The following is a 25,942-nucleotide window of genomic DNA, read 5'->3' on the forward strand; positions in this document are numbered from 1 at the left end:
GTAGATGGGAGGTACATTTTTCTAAAAATTCTGGGTTGTTAATCTAACACTTAATTGTTTTGGTTCAGTACAGAATTCTAAGTTAAAATAACTTTCCTTCAGAGTTGTCTTCTAACTTTCAATGATGCTAACTCATAAGTCTGTTTCTTCCACTGTGTTTACTCAGTAGACTAGTTCAACCTGGAATACTGTCTTTCAGTTCTAAGTAATTTTTTTGAATTATTTCAGTAACTATTCTATTTTCTCTTTCTGTTCTGTTCACTGTTTCTGAAACTCATATGATTTGGATATATGAGTTTGATAGATCCTCTAATTTTCTTATCATTTTTACTCCAGGGATATTAACAATATATTTCCCTGAAAAGCTGCTGTTAACTCCCATTTCTGTTTCTTTATTTTGGTCTCCATCTTTAATGTTAGAGGCTTTCCTAACTAGAGTTTGGTCACCCCCTTGACTGTTTGCTAATACATGACACTAAAAAGCTTCATGAAAGCCCCATGATTGTGGACAGGGCTTATCAATTGTGGGCTTGATTATAGGCAGCTTTCCCAAGACTGTCTGATTACTGGACTCATTAAACATATATTCAGATTCCTGGGTCCCTGAATCATAATCTCCAGGGAAAGGCCTGGAATACGTATTTGTTCTAAACACCTAGGAGACTCTCATTCTCAAGCTGAGTCAGTTTCTTCCCTCTTTTTTTTAAACTTTAATTGCAAAATATTAGGTGGCTAACGTTCATAAAAATACTAACGTACAATTTAATGAAAAATTATAAAGTGAACACCCATAAACCTCCAGATTAAGAAAGAGAACACTTCCAGCAATCCCAAATCCCCAAGAAGTGAGTAACTCACAGTAATGTTTAAATGATGCTAGCCAGACTTGCAATCCTGTCTTGAGAACAGCTGATCAAGATGATGAGAGCTCACTTTGCACTCTATATCATCTATATTCTCCACCCTACACCCTAGAGGAAACCACTCTCCCAAATTCTAAAATAATTATTTTCTTGTTTTTCCTTATGGTTTTTGCACTTATTTATGCATCCAAAATATATCCCTTGGTGTCTGAACAAAATCTGTTCCTGAAAATACCGTGAATCACAAATTTTCAGATAGAGAGATCTGGTATTTCATTATTTTAAATGGGAAAAGTAATAATGCTATCTAGTCTCTAGTTGATTTCTCTCCAAGTCACCAAAACACTTAAATACTAAATACTTAAATAACAATCCACCAGGGGTTTCTGCATAACCCCAAACATTTAAAACACTAATTACTGGGGCCAGCCCTGTGGCCTAGTGGTTAAGTTCGGCGCACTCCACTTCGGCAGCCTGGGTTTGGTTCCCGAGTGCAGACCTACACCACTTGTCTGTGGCCATGCTGTGGTGGTGAACCACATACAAAATAGAGGAAGACTGGCACAGATGTTAGCTCAGGGCAAATCTTCCTCAAGCAAAAAGAGGAAGATTGGCACCAGATGTTAGCTTAAGAAAAATCTTCCTCAGCAAAAAAAAGAAAAAGAAAAACACACCCACTAATTATATAAAAGTCATTGGTGAGTATATTTGTGTGCTATGCCCAAGAAAACTGCCCACTGTAGGACTACTACACTACTAGTGCTACTCAAAGCGCTGGTCTGCAAACTGTTATTGGTGCATGAAGAGATATAGAACTTATGCGAGAATGCAAAACAATTATGTCTCTAAGCACACTGTTAGTTTAGAAGACTCTTCTCAAAGTGAAGCAAATGGTGCCCAACACATCCTGAGGCAAGCACGTCGCATCATCACAGACCAGTAACAAGCAGTTTCTGGAGTGGTTTTGGTCCACATTTTGAATAGCACGCTTGTTTAGGATATGAATTATGCTTTCTTTCTACACTGCAATAACCATGTACTATAAGAGAAATCAACAGTGAAATTAAAACACTAAATATGTATAATATGCACAAATAAAGACACTAAAAGATACTAAGTCAGTCAGATTGACAGTGACCTAAGAAAACAGAGAAGGAAACACTGGGATCCACGAAGAGCTAAACCTAGAGTGACAATATAATTGATCATCCCAATTGTCCTCATTTTTGAGAGCGGGGGAGATACCAGTAACAATTATGACAGGATAATAGGCATAAACTACAAGTGTCCCTGCCAAATCCGAACATACAGTCACCCTAGCTAAACCCTCAAGCAAAAGGTGAAAAAGATGAGTAGAGGTTAATCAAAGCCATGTTTAAACGGCACTAGCAAGACCTACAATCCTGGCTGGAGAAGAGCTGACTCGTGACCACAGCTCACTGCATTCTGTGCCTTCTTAGCTGCATGGAGGCAGACTCATTGATGGAAGGTCTGTGATTTGGATGATGAACTTTCTGCAAGCTGTTACAGGGAATATTTGTGAAGGTTCAGACGGTGAGGGATACCTGAGGATTAGCTTTGAAGTTTTTATAAAAAGAATCACACTGCAAGTATTCTTTGATGTCTTGCTGTGCTAGATATCCCACAATGGTGCCAATCTATGGCTGGCCTAAGAGTCACCTCTGCGGGTGGGGTGGGGAGTGGGATCCCCTAGTTACCAGTGTCTTTGCCTCAATTTTTGTAGTCTTTTTGAGACTAACAGCCGTCTTCTGTGGAACACGCTAGGTCTGCCATAAGAAGACATTCATTCTCGTTGGTGAAAACTGAGAACTTAAAGTGGGTGGGTGAGGAAAGAGTGATCAGAGAGGGCCCCTCACTCAGCGATGCCTTTGGATAGGGCACCTTTTCGGTTACTAGGTGAATGTGACGGAACATTTTTAGGGGAATAGCTGTGGTGTCCTGCAAGTACCCTGGACTGAGAGAACAGTGGCTCTAATCTCTGCTGCTTCAGACTGGGAAAAGGCAACCCAGCTTGGTACAGTAAAACGTTTTGTAGGAAGCAGTCAGGCAGTGGTTGATAAATGGTATTTTCCTGGATGGGGAGCAGGAAAAAGAGGAGGGAAGATGAGGTAAACACTTTTCAGGGCTACTATGAGGAATAAATGTGATGTACATGAGAGTACCTAGTACATTCAGCCAGGCTGAATTTAACAACCAAACACCTTTTGATTATCACCTAGCACATATATAGAGAGAAAGTTAAAAAAAGAACAAAATCACAAATATTCTCATTCTCCATGAGGAAGACAATATGTCTTGAATGTGCCAGATACTCAGTCTTTGACATATTTTCTCACTTACTCTTCATAATAACCTGGGTCTCTAACTCCACGATCTAGTACCATCTTCCTTTAAAGTAAAATATAAAAAGCCTTCCTTGCCATGTTAGGTGCGACTCTCCCCTTACCATTGCTGAGAGAATCTGCGCTCCCAGGACTGTGCTGCCTGGAGACCAACTCGCTCCCCGTTTTCCTCATCTCTGTGTTTTCGTTATATCGTCTTTTCCAGTAGTTGAGTTCTTCACGATCAGATTCCTGACAGCGCCGCAGAACTGCCATGGAGCGCCTTGTTTTCTCTACCATTTCCATAATACAATTCAGGGCCTGAGCCAGAGAGGAAGTCAGGCAAAGGCAAGGTGAAGACATTCAAGCAACCAATGTCAAATATCAAGAACAGGTAAACTATAAAGAATGAAAGTTTAAGTATTTTACAGGTTTAGCAACATTAAGTTTACATTTGAAAGCACTTCTCATTGCTTCTTTTTAAATATATATATATATACACGCACACATTTAATTTTTTTCTTTTAATTTCAAAATAACATTTTTTGGATTCAAGGTTGAAGCAGCCAGAGTCTCATTATAATATGGTCCTTTAAAGACTATGGTGTAACCACATTATATATCTGCCCAAAACATACCAAGACATCTGATAAAGCCGGAGATTTATATATAAGAATGCAATCAGAAAAATAACCTCCAGAGACATCATCACTCAAGAAGGAAAAGCTACTGTATGTGTATTTCAAGCAGGTGCTACATCTCCTCTTCCCTCTTTAGTGAGAGGGGAATCTCTCTTCCACTGGGACAGAGAACTGAGGCTTACATTTGGTACTACTATACTAATTCTCATTTGTATTTGGAGAAGCTCCATTTATTTAAGATTTCCTATATACCAGGCGCACCTTACATATTATTACAACTCTCTTATGAATTCAAATAATACAGCTTCTTATTTTTTTAAGATACAAAAATTAAGGCTAAAAATGGTGAAGCAACTTGCCTACTACACAAAGGTAGGAAATGGCAAAGCTGGGACCTGAACTCACAAACCTATGTTTTTAACCATTATACTACATGACTTCATCTGGTTATGACCTGAAGCGATCACCCCATCACAAAGATCTGGAAATTCTCTTAGCTCTTCAGCTGGGGGAGTAGTAGATAAATCAGCTTTTATTGCAAAGACACTGTGGCTCTGGTTAAGCTCATTTTAAGCACACATACTCTACAGTATACTCAATTACTATTTGTAATACTAAGAATTAAAAGTAATAGGGGGTCAGCCCGGGGTTCACAGGTTCGAATCCCAGACGCAGACCAATGCACCGCTCATCAAGCCATGCTGTGGTGGCATCCCACATACAAAAAAAATAGAGGAGGATGCGCACGGATGTTAGCTGAGGGCCAATCTTCCTCAGCAAAAAGAGGAAGATTGGCAACAGATGTTAGCCCAGGGCCAGTCTTCCTTACACACACACACACACAAAAAGAATAAATAAATAAAATTAAAAAAAAAAAGAATTAAAAGTAATAAATACTTAGGAAAATTATACACTGTAAGATTCTTACATGATCAAGATGTTTCCATTCATCAGCCCATTCCCTTTCTGTCAAACGGTGGTCTACCAACTCATCTTGATAGCCTCCATTTAGACCTATTAGAAATTAGAGATTAAATTTGAAGATAGAGGGAAGAATACAGTAAACAGAATTTCACCAAGTAAATACACACACATTCATACCAACTATGAGAACACTACTAAGGCAATGATTCATGATGGGAGTATGGGACCCACAAATAACATAAAACCAACAAAAAGTCACCACTTGGAATATATAACAAACTCCTACAAATCAATTATGAAAGACAAATATCCCAAAAGAAAAAGAGGCAAAAGAAATAAATAGGTAGGGCCGGCCCCGTGGCTTAGCGGTTAAGTGCATGCACTCCGCTACTGGCTGCCCAGGTTCGGATCTGGGTGCACACCGACGCGCTGCTTCTCTGGCCATGCTGAGGCTGCGTCCCACATACAGCAACTAGAAGGATGTGCAACTATGACATACGACTATCTACCGGGGCTTTGGGGGGGAAAAAAAAACCCCACAGAAATAAATAGGTATATCACAGACAGGAAAGTACAGAGGGTCCATAAACACATGAAAAGACACTCAAACTTATTAGTCATATAGAGCAAATAAAATCTTCACTGGGCCGGCCCGTGGCTTAGCGGTTAAGTGTGTGCGCTCCGCTACTGGCGGCCCGGGTTCGGATCCTGGGTGCGCACTGATGCACCGCTTCTCCGGCCATGCTGAGGCTGCGTCCCACATACAGCAACTAGCAGAACGTGCAACTATGACATACAACTATCTACTGGGGCTTTCGGGAATTAAAAAAAAAGGAGGCGGATTGGCAATAGATGTTAGCTCAGAGCCAGTCTTCCTCAGCAAAAAGAGGAGGATCAGCATGGATGTTAGCTCAGGGCTGATCTTCCTCACACACACACAAAAATAATAAATGATAAAATCTTCACTAAGATAGCATTTTATATCTATATATTATAAAAAATTAGACTGTTAGATAATACTAAGTGTCAGCAAGGATACAGCACAATGCAAATGCTTAACCACTACAACTAGAGTAGATACTGTGCAAGCACTTGGAAACAACTTAGTATTACCAAAATATTAATTTTTGCATGGTTTTGATATATACTGAAATTTGCAGGAATGCAAAGACTGTGTGAATCAAGGGAATATAAAATTAAGAGTTTCCACTATTTTGAAAAATCATGTCACATATTGCAACACTGCCCCAAGTATTTGAGAATTGTTAATATAACACACCTGTTATCACTCTGAATTTATGGGTGTTGTATTCTGTGCAAGCAACTGCTTATTTGATTATATCTTCTTCTATAGTCATGCCTGAGAACTAATATATTATAAAATACTTTCTTATATATTACACTTTAGAATATTGATCCTAAAATTATGGGTCTAAGGTAGGCTATAGTATCCATAAATTTCATTTTAGGAGAATGGAGGGGGAGAGGGTGTTACAACATATTTGTTTACAAAGGGCCAGGGGAATAAATGGTTTGGTAAGAGCTACAAACATACTATGGCATACGTTTTCAAAAGAGGACTGGGGAAAATCAAGGAATCTGTAATCAGCCTGGAAGACAAATGGTTAAACCTGAAATAAACCATGAAGGTAGAGGATGAAAGGTCTTTCAAGTAGAACACTTCAAGATGAAAAAAAGTTTTTCTAAAATTGTTAGAAATGCAAGGAAAATCTGACCAAAACACAGTTATAGCTAGTTTTTAGGATACTTTTTTCTCAGAAAGTAATACATTAAACTGGGAAAAAATGTGTATGAATATAGAAGAAATCAACAGCAAATCTAGTTTTTAACATAAAAAGAGAGACATAGGCAGAAATGGGATTGGATCATACAGAACAGCTGCTAAGGGAGGCATCATAACATACTGGCAATGTGCCCAAGCTTTGGGCATCTGACAGCCAGGGTCTGAATCCTATCTCTGCCACTTTCTAGCTATGTGATTTTGGCCACAGTTCCTTCATCTCTCAACTGTTAAAAGGGGATAACAATTGCATGGGACTGCTATGAGGATTAACTGAGATAATGTATGTACACCACAGTCTACGTGGTACCTAAGACTCAGGAAATGTTGGTAGCTGAGAACACCATTGCTGTCACGGCCCTCACCATTCAGCCACCACTGCAGGAAGCCAGGGTCCTACTGTGGGGTCCAAGCTCCTGAAAAATGCTAGTGAGCCTAAGTCAGAAGAGGGATGGGCAAATGTGTTGCAATTTTTTATTCCACAAGGTACCCCACGAATGGAAATGGAGGGAAAACCCTGGAAGCTGGTAGCCTTTCGTTCTCTGCTCTGACACACGCTCAGCAGTTAAACTCCAAAGAACCTCCTGCAGTAAACTTGAGTACATGACACAAGAGCTCTTGTCCAAAATTGATCACGTGAGGTTTGTTAGGTGCCTTTTTGTTTCTTCCTAAATTTAATGGTTACAGAGGAGGCATGTGCCAGGCATTCCATATGTAACAATGACCCAGCACAGGTGGTGGTTATCTCCATTTTAGAACTGAGTTACCTGAGGATCAGAGAGCCTTGCATAAGATCACACAGCTAGTTAGGATGCACAGCCAAGATTTAAATTTAGATATGCCTTACCTCCTGACCTAAACAACCATGCACTTTCACCTCCAAGACCACATATTTTACATCTTTCTTAAATTTAAAAATGTTTCATTCCGAAATAAATTCAGACTTACAGAAACGTTGCAAGAATAGTACAAAGACTTCTCATTTACCCTTCACCCAGATTTCCCATATGTTAATATTTTACCTCATTTACTTTATCATTCTCTATTTTTTTCTGAACCATTTGAGAATAAGTGATACCCCTTTATTCTTAAATATTTCATTGTGTATTTCCAAAAATTTGTTTAATTCTACTTCTATCATATAATGATGATAGCAAGAAGGTATGAAGTAAGATCAATTTCAAATGAGATCACTACAACTCTAATATTCTTTTTTATGTATAACACTGCTTTAGCTTACCTGTGGGAAAAAGCAACAATGATATTATTTTGCTTTATCACTGAGTAGAAAAGAAACTCAAGGATTCAATCTGAAGTTAAATCATTACCATGCTGCTTACGTCACTTACTAAGATTGTGGTGTCTATCACGAACTTCTCGATGTTCTAGCATCTTATTGGGTTCACGATACAGGTGGGAAGTTGCAATATCTTCTAAGGTGTAGTGCTGAAGAGGCGGAGGAGTAGGATGAAACTGGCCCCCAGGATTCATGAGGGGCACAGTGAGGGCAGGACTGTGCCGGGGAGCAGGGCTGATGGTACACACTCTCTTGGCAGGAGGCTCAGGAGCAATGGTATCTCTTTCAAAACTACTCTCTTCCCTCCTGTAAAAGAACCAGAAGTACATATCTGAGCCCGTCAACAAGTGTTCATGTAAACCTTTCCTGAGCACCCACTTTGTGCTAAGCACTCTCACAAACAAGAAACCAGTAAGGAGGGGCCGGCCCAGGGGCGCAAGCGGTTAAGTGCACACGCTCCGCTGCGGCGGCCCGGGGTTCGCCGGTTTGGATCCCGGGCGTGCATCGACGCACTGCTTGTCAAGCCATGCTGTGGCGGCGTCCCGTATAAAATAGAGTAAGATGGGCACTGATGTTAGCTCAGGGCCAATCTTCCTCAGAAAAAAGAAAAAAGGGGAGCATTGGCATCAGATGTTAGCTCAGGGCTGATCTTCCTCAAAAAAAAAAAAAAAAGAAAGAAAGAAAAGAAAACAGTAAGCAAAGCTTTGACATGAGGCACGAACTGAAATGTCTGAAACTGAATGTCTTCAAGGACCAAGCAGATAATGGAAACTGCTGCTTTATTCCAGCAGTAAAAGAGAGGTCAAATCCATTCATAACCAGGCAGAAACATCTAAACCTCATGAAGCAAAGGAGAAACTAAGGAGATGACAGCATTTTCTTATGTGATAGCAATACGGAGGAATATGGGTTCAACTATGTTTGGGAATATTTTGAGATCAAATTTGCTACTATGGAGGTCAGTTATTAGGAGGAAACAATTCTCCACCTGGGAGAAAAAAGCCTCACATAATTAATACACTTGTGAATTGGTAGGGTTTTTAATCATTTAGCTTCAATTGTAACTAACTTTCCACTGTTGTTAAATTATTGCTTCCTTGACAAACCATAAAATATTGCTGTAGACAAACTAAAATTTCCAGAATTAATATAATTTCAATCTTCAAAGTAAAGGTGATTCATAAACAAGCACCAATAATTAATTGTTACACTTTTACAAGACTTCACAAATTAGAAAAAATGCCTTGGGCAGATTGTATTTCTTATGGTTCTGGAGCAGTGGACCCACAGAATGTTCTAGAGCAGAATTTCTCACCAGGTGTATACAGACACCCGAAGAGTTTTTGAAAAATACTCACGTCTGGGAGCTATGCCTATAGATTTGAAAAGCATTCTGCTGGCTAATATTGGGACAAAGCAAAACTAACCTTAGAAGTTCTGAGTCCATACCTATATATAACCACAGTAATCAAATTCTCCTTCTTTCACAAGCAAAGCAGCAGCTCAGAGTGGTTCCAGAAAAGCAAGAACAACAAAGCTCCTCTCTGCTCACCTCTCTGGACTGGGCCTTTTTCCGTTTCCATGCACTTCCATGAGCAGCTCAGAAGAGTCAGCAGGAGACGCGATACTTGTGTTGAGCAGAAGGTGTTCGTGCTGAGCCAGGTACTGGGATGGGGTCTGCTTAGCGGCCCGAGCGCAGTGCAGCAGTTCTCGCTGCAGCAGGGGCAGGTTGGCCTTGAAAAGAAGAGGCAGGGGTTGGAAGGCAGTTTTCCCAGCATTGAGCACTACACAACAGGGCTCATCACCTCAAAAGGCCTTCACAAACCAGATGACACAAGACAAAAGCCCTTCTCTCCATGTCAGTCTGGTTTCCACAGGCCTCTCTACGAGTAAAGTGACATCTATTATACTGATCTTGAGTTATCGGTTGACTTGTCTCTTGCCCCTACAAGATGTAAATCCCCTTAAAGAGGAGACTGTGCTTTATTTACCTCTGTGGCCTAGTAACAGAGTCAAAGCTCAATACTGGTTTGTTGAACATAATAATTTAAAAACTTACACATTTTTGAAGACTTCGGTCAGAGAATTAGTACTGCCTAGACGGGAGAAGGAGGAGTTCATTCTTTCCTCTATCATTACAAGTCCTGGTTTTTCTCTTCTGAATCCCAGCTCATCTCTGATAGCACTACTCAACCTTCCCTTCAGTGATCTTTGAGAGCTACCATGGAATTCCGGAAACAGTGATTATTCTGGCTTGGTTGGAACATGGGGTTTTGAAAAAAGCATTGGGAATGATGGGAATGAAGGCAACAAGCCTTAGACTAGGTTCTGAGGATAAACAGGTAACACACGGGCACAACCTATTTCTGTAGTGTGGCATCCTAGTTGGGCACGTTTCCTTATTTTGTAAAAGGATAATTAATCATGTACCGATTATTTTTCCTTCTCCTCAAACTTAGAAAAACTTTAAAGGTGACAAATCATATAAAAAATGCTATACATCTTTAAACTTAACTCTAATTTCTTCATATATAAAATGTACTTTTCCCATATTCCCTTTCATTAAAAAAAAATAAAGAATTATATTTTTCTCCCCAAATTTAAAAATAATTTAGACTGAGCCCATAATAGAAGTCTCTATCCCACGGGAAACAGATGAGCAAGTAAAAGGAGAGTTTTAATACATGCAAGTAGTCATCCTTTTACCAAGGGTTAATTTAGCAGGCACCATAATTAGTGACTGTTTTAAAGCAGAAATAAATTGACAAAAACCCAAATGCTAACCAAAAAGCTGCCATAACAACCTACCTCATGCTGTTTTCCAAAGTAACAGAGTTAAGAATAGGGAATTTGATGATACAGAACACTTTCTAAGTCTGTTCTATAACCTCGACCTTGTAGCAACTGTAAAAACTTAATTGAAAAAAATACCATGTCAGATCTTTAGACATCTGTGACATGTGCCCTTTGATGAATTAAAACAAAAAGCTAATTATTTCCTATTACACCAATTCCACAAATCTCTCTTGATTCCAGAGTCTTAGGGAAATAACCGTCTACTGGCTCTGACATACAGAAGAGAGACCAAGATAGAACTAGCACAGCTGTTTCGGGGCTGAAAAAGGCACCACAGACTGCTCTGAGAGGGCAAGGCTTCAACACTACCAGAACAGAGCCACAACACAGGCCAGGTACCTGAGACCTGTGCATTTTCCTGTATGCCTGCTATGCTCTAATTTTTTTTTTTTTCTTTTGTGAGGAAGATTAGCTCTGAGCTAACATCCGATGCCAATCCTCCTCTTTTTGCTAAGGAAGATTGGGCCTGGGCTAACACCTGTGCCCATCTTCCTCCACTTTATATGGGACACCACCACAGCGTGGCTTGACAAGTGGTGTGTCAGTGCACGCCAAGGATCTGAACCTGTGAACCCCGGGCTGCCAGAGGGTAGTGCGCACGCTTAACTGCTGAGCCACCGGGCTGGCCCCTACTCTAATTTTTCAAGTTATAAAAAAAAAATGGTAAGATGACCCATCTTTTTGATGGTACTATATTTTCTTAGGAAAAGAAGCTAAAGTAAAAGGAGGTAAAAGGGGCATACTTACTTGGCTAGATACTTTAGGCTTTGTAAATCAAGAGGCAAAATTGAAAATATTATATGTGTATTCATATACAAGGCAGAAGAAAATAAATTTCCACGAATACTCTACTGACAAAAGTCAAATTACAAACACAATTGAGGTACAGTTTTTTTGTACTATCATTCTACTACTAATGAAAAAAATGGAATTTATTTTGGGAGGGGTGATGGATTGAGGATAACATGTAGCTTAATTGGGCTTCAAAGTTATTCTTCCATATTATCAAATCCATTACAAATGTTCACCTGTAACAACCATTCCAGGGCTGTACAAAACCATGTGTGGGCTGGATTTGGGTCATAGGTTTCCAAACTATGCCTGGTCTAAAGCACACTGGTATCTGACTCCAGTCTTTCATGGCCTTTGAACTATTTTACAACTCTGCAAGTTACAGACAACTGACAGCAATGCAAAATAACTGTTGCCTATGGACATGCATAAAATTATGACCAGTAGAGGTTCAACCAACTTCCCTTGCCCACTGTAGAAGCCAATTTTACTTCTGTTTGCACATTCACATCAATAATCCTGATCTAGGGGCTGGCCCCATGGCTTAGTGGTTAAGCGTGCGTGCTCTGCTACTGGCGGCCTGGGTTCGGATCCTGGGCGCACATTGACGCACTGCTTCTCCGGCTATGCTGAGGCCGCGTCCCACATACAGCAACTAGAAGAATGTGCAACTATGACACACAACTATCTACTGGGGCTTTGGGGAAAACAAAAGAGGAGGATTGGCAATAGATGTTAGCTCAGAGCTGATCTTCCTCAGCAAAAAAAGAGGAGGATTAGCATGGATGTTAGCTCAGGGCTGATCTTCTTCACTAACTAACTAAATAAATAAAATAATCCTGATCTATAAACGTGTTTGTTCTGTGGATTCTTCCCCGAACTGGCTGTAAGACCTTACTGATTTCCTTACCAATAATGAGTTAAATAAAATCTTCGATGTGGGTTCATTTTTTATCTGTATGAGTCATAATTTTACCTGTTTTTGAAAATTATAGTTAAATAGGAAAAAATGGTAACTTGACAGTGGGAAAGCATGGCAGAGACTGCCTTTACGAAGCGATCAAAGTCAACATCACCAATTCTGAGACAAGTTAACATCTCCGTCTCCTGAGAGCACGCAGTGATACCACTTACTAGCTAGTCCTGCCTAAAATGCATAACTCGATTCTAATCATGAGGAAGTATCAAAAATATGAAAATTGAGGTATATTCTATAAAATAACTACCCTGTACTCTTCAAAAGTGTCAGGATCATAAAAGGCTGAGAAGCTGTTCCAGATTAAAGTGGACTGAAGAGACATGACAATGAAATGCAAGATATGATCTTGAATTAGATACAGGACAAACAAAAAATTTTTTTTTCTTTTCTTGTAAAGGATATTAGTGGGATATTTGGTGACACATTAATAAGGTCTATTGATAATAATGTTTTATCAATGTTAATTTCTTGATTTGATAATTATACTAAAGTATTTAGATGTACCATGTCTGCAGTTTACTCTCAAACATTTCTGAGGAAAAAATAAATAGAAAGACAAAGAGAGAACAATAATGCACATGTGATAAAATATTAACATTTGGAGAATCCGAGTGAAGGAATTTTATTGTACCATTTTGCAACTTTTCTGTGAGCATGAAATTATTTCAAAATAAAAAGTTTTTTTAAAGGGGCATATTACATATAAATCTAACACTGCTTCACTTATCAGGTAAGCACAATTTTGAACAGTGTCCCCAAAAGTTATGTTCCAGGGAACATACATTCCAGAGGACAAAATCAGAAGCCCGTCTAACTAGGGATTGGAGAGAGCAAACACGGCCTTTCCACATGCTCTTCCGTCCTTAGGTAAATCCAAACTGTGAAGGCCTCTCCTTTGCCTGACAGATTCCTCTCAGATAATGCACACTCTTCACCCTCTGGCTACAACCAAAAGATTTATTGTCCAGTTACTTCCTCTGCTAAGAGCCCAGCCCGCACACGCCATTACCTATACCTCTGGCCCACTCACCTCCTGCTCCCCTGTTGACCTGCTCCTTCTATGTGTTACCAGCAACATCTGCATACAGACCACAACTGAAGACTTTTGTAATTCTCATCTCATCAAGTATAAGGCTTATCTGCAGACTGCCCTCACATTTCTCTAGCAGCCCAAAATAAAATAAAGTCATGAAAATACGGCAAGCCGCCCTGATTTAAATCACATAACAGGGATCACCAGCAGATCTTGAGGAAATGTTGAAGATATATTACATTTGGTAATTATCTCATAAAAATTACCTCGAGGAAAAATAAAAGTCCAGGACCAGATGGCTTCTCCAGTGAATTTTACCAAACATTCAAAGAAGATTTAATACCCATCCTTCTCAAATATTCCAAAAAATAGAGGAAGATGGAACACTTCCTAACTCATTCTACAAGGCCAACATCACCCTGATACCAAAGACAGACAAAGACAATACAAAGAAGGAAAATTATAGGCCAATAACGCTGATGAACATAGATGCAAAAATCCTCAACAAAATATTGGCAAACTGAATACAGCGATACATTAAAAAGATCATACACTATGATCAAGTGGGATTTATACCAGGGATGCAGGGATGGTTCAACATCCGCGAATCAATCAATGTGATACACCACATCAACAAAATGAAGAATAAAAACCACATGGTCATCTCAATAGATGCAGAGAAGGCATCTGACAAGATGCAACATACATTTATGACAAAAACTCTCAACAAAATGGGTATAGAAGGAAAGTACCTCAACATAATAAAGGCTATTTATGACAAACACACAGCCAACATCATACTCAACAGGGAAAGTCCGAAAGCCATTCCTCTGAGAACAGGAATGAGACAACGCTGCCCACTCTCGCCACTCTTATTCAACATAGTACTGGAGGTTTTGGCTAGAGCAATTAGGCAAGAAAAAGGAATCCAATTAGGCAACGAAGAAGTGAAACTCGCACTATTTGCAGACAACAAACCCTAAAGAATCCATTGGAAAACTATTAGAAATAACAACTACAGCAAAGTCACAGGGTACAAAATCAACCTATAAAACTCAGCTGCATTTCTGTATGCTAATAACAAACTAACAGAAAGAGAGTTCAAAAAGATAATACCAGGGGCCGGCCCCGTGGCTTAGCAGTTAAGTGTGTGCGCTCCGCTACTGGTGGCCTGGGTTCGGATCTCAGGCGCACATGGACACACCACTTGTCCGGCCATCCTGAGGTGGCGTCCACATATAGCAACTAGAAGGATGTGCAACTGTGACATACAACTATCTACTGGGGCTTTGGAGAGAAAAAGGGGAAAAAAAAGGAGGAGGATTGGCAATAGATGTTAGCTCAGGGCTGATCTTCCTCACAAAAAAAAAAAAGATAATACCAATTACAACTGCATCAAAAAGAATAAAATATCTAAGAATAAATCTTACCAAGGAGGTGAAAGACCTATACAATGAAAGCTACAAGACATTATTGAAAGAAATCAATGATGACATAAAGAAATGGAAAGACATCCCATGCACATGGATTGGAAGGATAAACATAGTTAAAATGTCTATATTACCTAAAGCAATCTATGGATTCAGTGCAATCCCAATCAGAATCCCAAAGACATTCTTCACGGAAATAGAAAAAGGAATACTAAAATTCTTTTCTTTTTTTTTTTTTTGTGAGGAAGAGCAGCCCTGAGCTAAGAGCCATGCTAATCCTCCTCTTTTTTTGCTGAGGAGGACCAGCTCTGAGCTAACATCTATTGCCAATCCTCCTCCTTTTTTTCCCCCAAAGCCCCAGTAGATAGTTGTATGTCATAGTTGCACACCCTTCTAGTTGCTCTATGGGGGACGCAGCCTCAGCATGGCCGGAGAAGCGGTGCGTCAGTGCGCACCCAGGATCCGAACCCGGGCCGCCAGTAGTGGAGTGTGCGCACTTAACCGCTAAGCCACGGGGCCGGCCCAAGAATACTAAAATTCATATGGGGCAACAAAAGACCCCGAATAGCTAAAGCAATCCTAAGAGAAAAGAACAAAGCTTGAGGCATCACAATCCCTGACTTCAAAACATACTACAAAGCAATAGTAATCAAAACAGCATGGTACTGGTACAAAAACAGACACAGATCAATGCAACAGAATTGAAAGCCCAGAAATAAAACCACACATGTACGGACAGCTAATTTTCGACAAAGGAGCTAAGAACATACAATGGAGAAAGGAAAGTCTCTTCAATAAATGGCGTTGGGAAAACTGGATAGCCACATGCAAAAGAATGAAAGTGGACCATCTCTTACCACCACTCACAAAAATTAACTCAAAATGGATCAAAGACCTGAAGGTGAGACCTGAAACTATAAAACTCATAGAAGAAAATATAGGCAACACACTATTTGACATTGGTCATAAAGGAATCTTTTCAGATGCCATGCCTACTCAGACTAGGGAAACTAAAGAAAAAATAAGCAATCTGACTTCATCAGATTAAAGAGCTTCTACAAGACAAATGAAACCAGGATCAAAATGAATAGACAACCCACCAGCTGGGAAAAAATATTTGCAAAACATATATCTGACAAGGGGTTAATCTCCATAATATATAAAGAACTCACACAACTTAACAACAAAAAAATAAACAACCCGATCAAAAAATGGGTAGAGGAAATGAACAGACTCTTCTCCAAAGAAGATATACAGATGGCCGATAGGCATATGAAAACATGTTCAGGGGCCGGCCCCGTGGCTTGGTGGTTAAGTGAGCGTGCTCCACTGCTGGCGACCCGGGTTCGGATCCCGGGCTCGCACCGACGCGCTGCTTCTCTGGCCATGCTGAGGCCGCGTCCCACATACAGCAACTAGAAGGATGTACAGCTATGACACACAACTATCTACTGGGGCTTTGGGGGGAAAAAATAAATAAATAAAATCTTTAAAAAAAAAAAAAAAGAAAACATGTTCAACATCACTAATCATCAGGGAAATGCAAACCAAAACAACACTAAGATATCACCTCACACTCGTTAGAATGGCTATAATCACCAAGACAAAAAACAACCAATGTGGGAGAGGTGGTGGAGAAACGGGAACCCTCATACACAGCTGGTGGGAATGCAAACTGGTGCAGCTTCTATGGAAAACGGTATGGAGATTCCTCAAAAAATTAAAAACAGAAATACCCTATGATCCAGCTATCCCACTACTGGGTATCTATCCAAGGATGAACCTGAAATCAACACTCCAAAGAGGCTTATATACCCCTATGTTCATTACAGCATTATTCACCATAGCCAAGAAGTGGAAGCAACCCAAGTGTCCCTCGACTGTTGATTGGATCAAGAAGATGTGGTATATATACACAATGGAACACTACTCAGCCATAAAAAAAGAAAAAATCGTCCCATTTGCAACAACATGGATGGACCTGGAGGGTACTATGTCAAGTGAAATAAGCCAGAAAGAGAAAGACAAACACCGTATGATCTCACTCATATGTGGAATATAAACCAACACACGGACAGAGAAAACTGTATTGTGGTTAGCAGGGGCAATGGGGGTGGGGGGTGGGCACAAGGGGTGAAGGGAGACATGTATATGGTGATTGACAAACAAATTTGTACAACCAAAATTTCACAATGTTATAAACTATTCAGACATCAATAAAAAAAAGAAAAAAAATTACCTTGAGGAATGGAATCACAAAAGGACGAAGAGGAAAGTTTGTAGCCTCTTGGAGCTTGCAATGGAATTCTTCAATTGTTACTGTTGAGTTCTGAAAAGATAAATAACATTGTTCGACTTCTAAAACTTTTATCAGAGGACTCTGTCCTCTGATATAAGTCTGATAGTGCTGAACCCTTTTTTTTTTTTTTAAAGATTTTATTTATTCATTTTTTCCCCCCCAAAGCCCCAGTAGATAGTTGTACATCATAGGTCCGCATCCTTCTAGTTGCTGTACGTGGGACTCGGCCCCGGGTTGGACGGAGAAGTGGTGCCTCGGGGCGCGCCTGGGATCCGAACCCGGGCCGCCAGCATCAGAGCGCGCGCACTTAACCGCTAAGCCACGGAGCCAGCCCTGAACCCTTTTAAATCATAAGTAAAAGGATAATTCCAAGAGCACTACCGTGAACTCAGATACCTCTCAAAGGTTAACCAAATTGTTTCCTTTAAGTAAGAAATTTGTCTCCTTGATTTTCTTTTCTCTTCTACCCCAAATCTAAATTCTCCTCTGTGCTCAGCAGCCTGGGCTGTAGAACAGGGCAATGCCCTCCTTACTACCCGTGAATGGAGGCAACTCAGGTCTCCTGTACTGAAGGGTTCATCGCGAGCTGCCTCAGGCACAGGAAACCAAGTTTACGGTGTTTCCAGTTGAACAGATCCCAAATCAGCCCAGGACATAACTTGAAGACTCAACAGCTCAGAGCCTCATTTCTTCAGAGGTTCATTTCTTCATAGGTTCTGCCTACCTCCTAGCATCAGTTCCCCAAATCTTCTAAATCAGAAGTTAAAACAAAAACAAAACCAAAACAAAACCCAATAGGTGCCTTCTACCTTCAAGTGGTTGTTTGCACATCAGAGCACCTCCAAATAAGCAGACTCTCATTGGTAGGATTTTAGTATTTCCAGGAAAGTTATATGCACTTCCCCTGTATTTTTTTCAAAAGTCTGGCTTTAAACTAAGATTCTCAGCCCCTTTGTTAAGAGCAATGGTACAAAAACAAAATTTTCTTCAAAGTTCACAAAATATGTTTATTTCAATTCCCTAAAACATAGTATAAAAATGAGTTAAAAAATAAAACAAAACTGGGCATTAATCTGAATTATAGCTCCCCTGAAAGAACAATACCACTTTTAGCAATTTATTTTTATAAAATCATCAAGTGTTCAAAGATGTAACGTGTATCCTACAAATTATTCATCAGCACAACACTGCTTCTTAATAAGAAATGAAGAGCATGTAGGTCCACCAACAGGAAACTGCATTAAAAACTATGATACAGTCATAAATCAGAACACCTAAGGAGGGGCAGATTTGTATGCATTAACGAAGAAAAATGTCTGTAATATACTGTTAAGTGAAAAACCAGAAACAGAATAGTATGTTTTCCAACAATCCACTTATGAAAATGACACACATTTAGATAGTATTTTAAGCGTCTGGAAGGACAATTACAACAGCAGTTATTTCTGGATGTGAAATTATGTTGGATTTTCCAAATATATTAATATTCATTAAAAATTAAAACATTTCTCTTTAGGGAAAAAGAGTATATCAAATAATATAATCAAATAATATAACCATGTTAAATGAAAATTAACAGTTTATCTCATTTCAGACAAAAAATCCTTTTAACTTTAACTGAATACTTGTTTTAAGTACGTGACAGTTGCAAAACGCAACCAAAGGTACTGGTAATCAGGAATAAACATTAAACGTAAAAATGTAAAAAGAATGATCTTCTTTCCCTACTACAATGAATGTAATCAGGCATCACAAAGTAAACACAAGTAGAGTAAATCAATGGAAAGATTATACGAATGACTTTTAAGTTTTCTTGTGGATAGACAAAGGAGGGAAAGGACGGACTGTGTGGCACAGAGAAATCGACCACAGAAACTGACTTGGGTCTATATACATTGTAGATGCAGGGCAATCCTCTATCTGAGAGGGATGATAAGCTGCTGCTCTGTTATCCTTCCCTCTCATTCAATTATTTAATAAATAAGAGCATAGTTTTTTTTTTTTCCCTAAGAACTCTAGGAAGTTGTCGAGTCTAGTGGGAAAACAGACAAGTCAGCTATTCATTACAGTATAATTGAAGTACACATGTGCAGGACACTACTGGCACACAGAGAAGACATGTTTGAATCAGACTTAGGAAGACAAGGAAGGCTTTACATAAGTGTCATCTAGAGAAGTCAAAGTGCAGCCTTGGGAAAGATGCTTCTGACAGAAGAATGTGAAAAGGCAAAAGGTTATGGGATCTGGTCTCTGGATCACAAGGGTAACATCTATAGCGGTCTTAGAAGACAACAGGTACAGATATGAGACTAAATTTTTTTTATCTTTTAAAATTTTCATATAATTATAAGAAGTTGCAAAAATAGTACAGATAGGTTCCCACGTATCCTGCACCCAGGTTCCCCCAATGGTTACATTTTATATAACTGCAGTGCAATACCAAAACTAGGGAACTAGCACTGGTCAGACGTGTATATAGTTCTCAGCCATTTTATCGCATGTGTATATTCACGTCATCACCAATGCAATCAAGATACAGAAGTGTAGAAACCTTACCCACTCCAGTTCATAATATAATTTTCTTAAATATTTCTTTTAGATACTGACAACCATATCAGACATGTTATAATTTTTTGCTTCAACCACCAAACAATTTAGAAAACTCAAAAGGAGAAGAAAAGTCTATTGCATTTACTTCTATTTTTACTCTTTCCATTTTTCTTTCATCTATTCTGATATTTCAAGATTCTTTATCATTTTCTTTCTGTTTCAGGAACTTCCTTTATAATATTTATTTATTTATTTATTTATTTATTTATTTATTTATTTATCCCCCAAAGCCCCAGTAGATAGTTGTATGTCATAGTTGCACATCCTTCTAGTTGCTGTATGTGGGACACGGCCTCAGGCCGGAGAAGCGGTGCGTCGGTGCGCGCCGGATCCGAACCCAGGCCGCCAGTAGTGGAGCGCGTGCGCTTAACCACTAAGCCATGGGGCCGGCCCCAGGAACTTCCTTTAGCCATTCTTTTAGAGTAGGTCTGCCAGAGACAAATTCTCTTAGTTTAACTTCGCCTGAGAATATTTTGATCCCTCCACCTTTCATTCCAGAAGGATATTTTCAACAGATATAAGATTCTAGGTTGATAGTTCTTTTCTTTCAGCTCTTGAAAAATGTACCCCTTCCTTCTGGCCTCTGCGGTTACTGATGAGAAATCCACTGTCACTGGAATTTTTTCCTTATAGGTAAGATGTTTCTCGCTGATTTCAAGATTTTCTGTCTTTCTGCGGTATCTTGTTTGAGGCCTGCTCAGCTTTTTTGAATCTGTAGGTTTAGGGTTTTTATCAAATTTGGGAAAATTTCAGCCATGATTTCAGCTCCACATTCTTTCTCCTCTCCTACTGTGACTCAGATCTTTTGCTATACTCATTCAAGTTCCTGAGGTTCTGTTCATTTTTTTTTTTTTTGGTCATTTTCTCTTTGTTGTTCAAATTAGGTAGTTTTTGCTATTGTTCTAGCTTCTGTTGTTCACTGATTTTTTCCTCTGTCCTCTCCATTCTACCTTTGAGTCCATCAGTGAGTTTTCAATTTTTTTATATTTTTCAGTTCTAAAATTTCTATTTAGTTCTTCTTTATATCTTCTATTTCTTCGAGGAGTCTTTGTATTTTTCCATTTGTGTTGATAATTGCTCACTGAAGCATTTTTGTGATGGCTGCTTTAAAATGCTTGTCAGATAATCCCAACATTTGCGTCAGCTTAGCTGATGTTTCTTGGTTATCTTTTCTCATTCCCGTTGAGGTGGTCCTGGTTCCTGATATGACAAGTGATTTTCTATTGTATCTTGGACATTTAGAGTTCTCTGTTGTAAGACACTAGATCTTATCTCCGTTTTCTATTTTTGAGGCCTCCTCTGACACTGCACCATTGGGACAAGGAGAATCCTCGATGCTGTCAGAATCCTTGATCCTAAGTTCTCCACCCAACCTCTGTTGATTTGGAGAGGTGAGGAGGGAGGGGCTCATTACTGTTGGGAAGTGGTGGAAGTTTGGGTTCCTCAGTGGGCCTCTGATAAGAGGGGGAAGGGTGCCCATTATTGCAGTTTTTTCTGAGGTGTTTGGCTGCAATAGGGTGGTTATTGTCTAAGCGTTTTTTATCTTGCTTGTTTGCTCCTTTCCTGGTCCTCTGCATAGAAATAGGCTTTTTTTTCTTGGTCTGTGCTCATGAGTGTTTCCAGGTTACTAGTTTCTCCAGACCACAATCCGGGATATATGATGAAAACATAAAACCTAGGGAACTCACTGCTCTGTACTTCCTTGGGTCCCAAGGTCACTGGCCAATCCGCCTTCTTCTCTCCATCTTTTAGAGTCTTCTTATTTTTATTTTGTATATAACGTCCATGGTTTTTTGCTCTATTTGTCAGGAGGAATAGGAAGAGGCATGCCTTTCTGTTGTACCTCTGAACCACACCTGATCTTTAATGACTACATCATATTCCATTAAACTGATGTATTGTAACTTACTGAAGCTTTTCTAGAACATATAGCTGGTTTCATTTTTTTTGGCATTATAAATAATGTAAACTGACTATCTTGGTGTACACTGTTTATTATTTTCTTAGGATGAATTTCAAGGAGAAATTGGTGAGTCAAAGGAACTGCCTAGTGTAAGGTACCTGAAACACTGCCAAACTACCCTCCCAAATGTGTATTTTCCAAATACTCCACCAAAATAAGTGGGTGGAGTACAAAACATTTCCCTTTACCTTGCAGTGGAAATTGGCCAGGCTTGCTCCCTGGTATAGTTAGGGACTACCAGCACTTTATCTCCTATATACCAGAAACACGGAATGCACATAGGGGAACTAAACTCCAACTACCTAACTGTGTGGCCCTTTCTGAGTTGGCTAACAATGTCTCCTCCATATGGAAGGACTGTTCCACTTATATATGCCCACCAAAATCTTAACCATCCTTTTCATAAATAGAAGACTAAATAAGGCTTTCTTGAAAGAGAAATATAACAATCTAAAGATGTTCATTCTCCTCCAAATTAGACAAAGTTTTCAAGAAGATGGTAGCAAAACCCAAAGAAAAAGAAAAAAGAACTGAGTGGTAAGTTCAAATGCAACACACACAAGACAATCATTTTATCTGTGAATAAGAGCAGTTTTATTTCTCTCTCTCCAACCCTTATATCTTATTTGCTAGGCTAGAATGGTCAGGATTACATTGCATAGAAGAAACATGGTTTTTTTTTGTTTTGTTTTTTAGTGAGGAAGATTGGCCCTAAACTACCATCTGTGCCAATCTTCCTCTATTTTATTTTTCTTGTCTGTGGGACGCTGCCACAGCATGGCTTAGAGCAGTGTGTAAGTCCACACCGGGGATCTGAACGCGCGAACCCTGGGCCACCGAAGTGGAGCACACGAACTTAACCAATATGCCACTGGGTTGGCCCTCAGAATCATCTTTATCTGCCTCCTAATATTAGAGAGAGCTTTCAAAATTTCACCATTAAGTATGAGGCTTGCTATAGGTTTTGTTTAACATGTATATGTAACTGTCATCAGATTAAGGAAGTTACTGCTATAACTGGTTTCCTAAGTTTTTTTTTTTTAAATAATGAATGAGTGTTAAATTTAACAAACACTTTTTTCTGTATCTTTTCCAAATATATTTACAGTTTCAACACCAATTGCTACAGACTGAATGTTTGTAACCCCTCAAAATTCATATGTTGAAACCTAATCCCCAATATGTTGGTATTTGGAGGTGGGGTCTTTGGGAGGTGATTAGGTCATGAGGGCAGAGCCCTTATGAATGGCATTAGTGCCCTTATGAATGGCATTAATGCCCTTATAAAAATGAGACCCCAGAGAGCTCCCTTGCCCCTTTCGCCCTGTGAGGACACAGTGAGAAGATGGCCATCTATGAACCAGGAAGTGGGCTCTCACCAGGCACTGAATCTGCCGGCACCTTGATCTTGGACTTACTAGCCCCTAGAGTTGCGAGATAAATGTTTCTTGTTTATAAGCCACCCAATCTATGGTATCTGTTATAACAGCCCGAATGGACTAAGATACTGATCTTAATGAAAATCCCAGTATGTGAGAGTATAAATTAGTATAACAATTGGGAAAACCATCTGGCCTTATATACTAAATTTGTACGCATGCATACCCTATGAAATCCCAATTCCATTGTTTGGTGCAGTGCTTGCACACATGTATCATGTGTAAGAATGCTCACAGCAACATTATTTGTAATGGTGTCTGTACAGAAAAGAGTTAACGTAGCAGGTCTAAAACTGTTAACCTTAGAAAAGCTGGCTTGCAAGGCTGGACCATTGGCTGGCGTTTAGGAACTCGGCTGATGAACAGTTTCCTATGCTGATATAAAACTTTCCCTAACCAAAAAGGTGGAAACACACCTCAACTGTTCATCAACGGATGGATAGATAAGCAAAATATTCGTCATAAAAAGGTAGAAAATTCTGACACATGCTACAACATGGATGAACCCTGAGTATATTATGCTAAGTGAAATATGCCAGCCACAAAAAGACAAATACTGTATGACTCCACTTACATGACGTAACTAGAGTAGTCAAGTAGAATGATGGTTGACAGAAGCTGAGGGCAGAAGGGAATGGGGAATTATTCTTTAATGGTACAGAGTTTCAGTTTTGCAAGACGAACAGAGTTCTGGAGGTGGATAGTGGTGATAGTTGCACAACGGATATACTTAATACCATTGAATCAAACACTTAACAGTAAATTTTATGTTATGTGTATTTTAACACCTGCTAATGATGTCATAATAAAAACGATTGGAAGAAAAAGAAAAGTTAACCCAAGCATGGCCTTTTAAGAGATGATGGGCTACATCTACATATATTTTTTTCATAGCTAGGAAAAGATTTTTTTTTTTTGGCAAATAAAGTTTGTCATTTTTTTCTTTTACTCTTGAAACTATCTTTAAGCTTAGACTCAAAGTAATTTGGTGATGGAATTTGCACAACATTCTGCATTCTGATGTCTGCTTTGCTTCTAATTATGTTCCAACTCATTTTGACATTTAAAGACAATTTTATTAGTCTAGATCCAGTAAGACTTTTCCATAGTAGTGTAAAATTTGACCAATAAATACTTTTTTCCAAAACAAAAACAAAACATCTTTCCCTAACTGATAAGGGTGGCTCACTGTGTCTAGACTGTTTTTGCAAACAAGATGGTTTATGCTGAACATTAGTTTTCCTTCTGGGAGTCTGCAATTTTGGTAGGTGCTAGGCAAAGAGTGCCCATGTGCCCAGACCCCAGTAAAATCCTTGGGCATTCACTGGGTCTCTAATAGGCTTCCGTGCTGCATTTTCATTGCTGGGGGAAGAGTGAGCTCTGTGTGATCTAGTCATGTATCCTTATTATGCCTCTGTAATAAATCTTAGTTGTGAGCACAACTATACGCCAAGTCCTATGAATTCTTCTAGCAAATCTCAGAATGTGGGGGTGGTGTTGGGCCCCCAACTCTGCCTCAAAATGCAAACAACTCAAATGTCCATCAGAAGCAAAAAGTATAAATTGTGGTACATTCCTACAATTAAACACCATATAGCAATGAAAATGAATAACCTACAGCTACACAAAACAAGGACTGAATCTCAAATGATGCAAAAGTCATTTATTGTACATTGCCTTACACAAAAGTTGTTTCGTCCACACTAGACTGAAAAATCTATTAAATTTATGTGGGTTACACCTATCAATAATCACCATATCAGAAATTAAAACTTAGAATTTGAAAAATATTTATTATTAATCCCTTTCCAAGTAACTATATTTTCCCAAAAAACGTAGTAAGAAGAATGGCACTGGTGTTACAGTTTTGCAAATCTCTTTGATATCTAGCTTAATAAAAGACAAGTGGGGGGCCGGCCCAGTGGCGCAAGAGGTTAAGTGCGCACGCTCCGCTGCGGCGGCCCGGGGTTCGCTGGTTCGGATCCCGGGCGCGCACCAACGCACTGCTTGGCAAGCCATGCTGTGGCGGCGTCCCATATAAAGTGGAGGAAGATGGGCACAGATGTTAGCCCAGGGCCGTCTTCCTCAGCAAAAAAAAGAGGAGGATTGGCGGATGTTAGCACAGGGCTGATCTCCTCACAAAAAAAAAAAAAAAAAAAAGACAAGTGGGTTCTCCTATCAGCTTCTGCATTTAATCTGTTGCACCATCCTATATCACTCGGCCTCTAGAAAATTACACTGTACACTCATGAGAAAATAAGAGTGAAAAGGTAAGTAACATCTTAGTATTATTATAAAAATACTTTTGACCTCCTAGACTTCCTGAAAGGGTCTGGAGGAATCCCAGGGGTCCCTGATTACACTTTGAGGACAGCAACGTTAAGGTTTAGTACTGTGATTCATCTTTCTCTCGTACAGAGGCTAACACACAGGAGCATGGGGTGCTTTTACAGGAGGTAAATCTTGAAGAATTTGATTGACAAACATTGGGAACTGGCAGTACTTCCCTTATATACACTGCGAGTCAAACCCCACCTAGCTGTCAATGTCAGAAAATCACTCCCTTATACCACAGGTGTCACCACACTCAGTATAGAAAGAAAAATTATGTGTACCTTCAAAATTCTAAAGAAACTGTATTTGCATGAGGAGCTGAAGAATGTAATCCCTTTG

General features: G+C 39.4%; 1 protein-coding gene across 12 annotated transcripts in view; it reads right to left on the bottom strand.

Annotated features, from left to right (window-relative positions):
* CBFA2T2 (CBFA2/RUNX1 partner transcriptional co-repressor 2) overlaps nucleotides 1-25,942 on the bottom strand; it is a 173,554-nt gene that overhangs the window by 18,095 nt on the left and 129,517 nt on the right. For all 12 annotated transcript variants that reach the window (XR_015555604.1, XM_087445399.1, XM_087445391.1 and 9 more), the window contains 5 exons: nucleotides 17,198-17,287; nucleotides 9,421-9,602; nucleotides 7,921-8,174; nucleotides 4,775-4,860; nucleotides 3,331-3,526 (listed from right to left, as the gene is read on the bottom strand). Coding sequence is in view for 11 of the 12 variants with exons in the window: in XM_087445399.1 (XP_087301525.1) it covers nucleotides 3,331-3,526; nucleotides 4,775-4,860; nucleotides 7,921-8,174; nucleotides 9,421-9,602; nucleotides 17,198-17,287 (808 nt within the window). In the remaining variant the exon portion in view is untranslated. The remainder of the gene's footprint in view (nucleotides 1-3,330; nucleotides 3,527-4,774; nucleotides 4,861-7,920; nucleotides 8,175-9,420; nucleotides 9,603-17,197; nucleotides 17,288-25,942) is intronic.

The sequence above is a fragment of the Ceratotherium simum genome, chromosome 21, assembly GCF_057802395.1.
Source record: "Ceratotherium simum simum isolate JZ-2026a chromosome 21, ASM5780239v1, whole genome shotgun sequence".
Taxonomy (NCBI): Eukaryota; Metazoa; Chordata; class Mammalia; order Perissodactyla; family Rhinocerotidae; genus Ceratotherium; species Ceratotherium simum.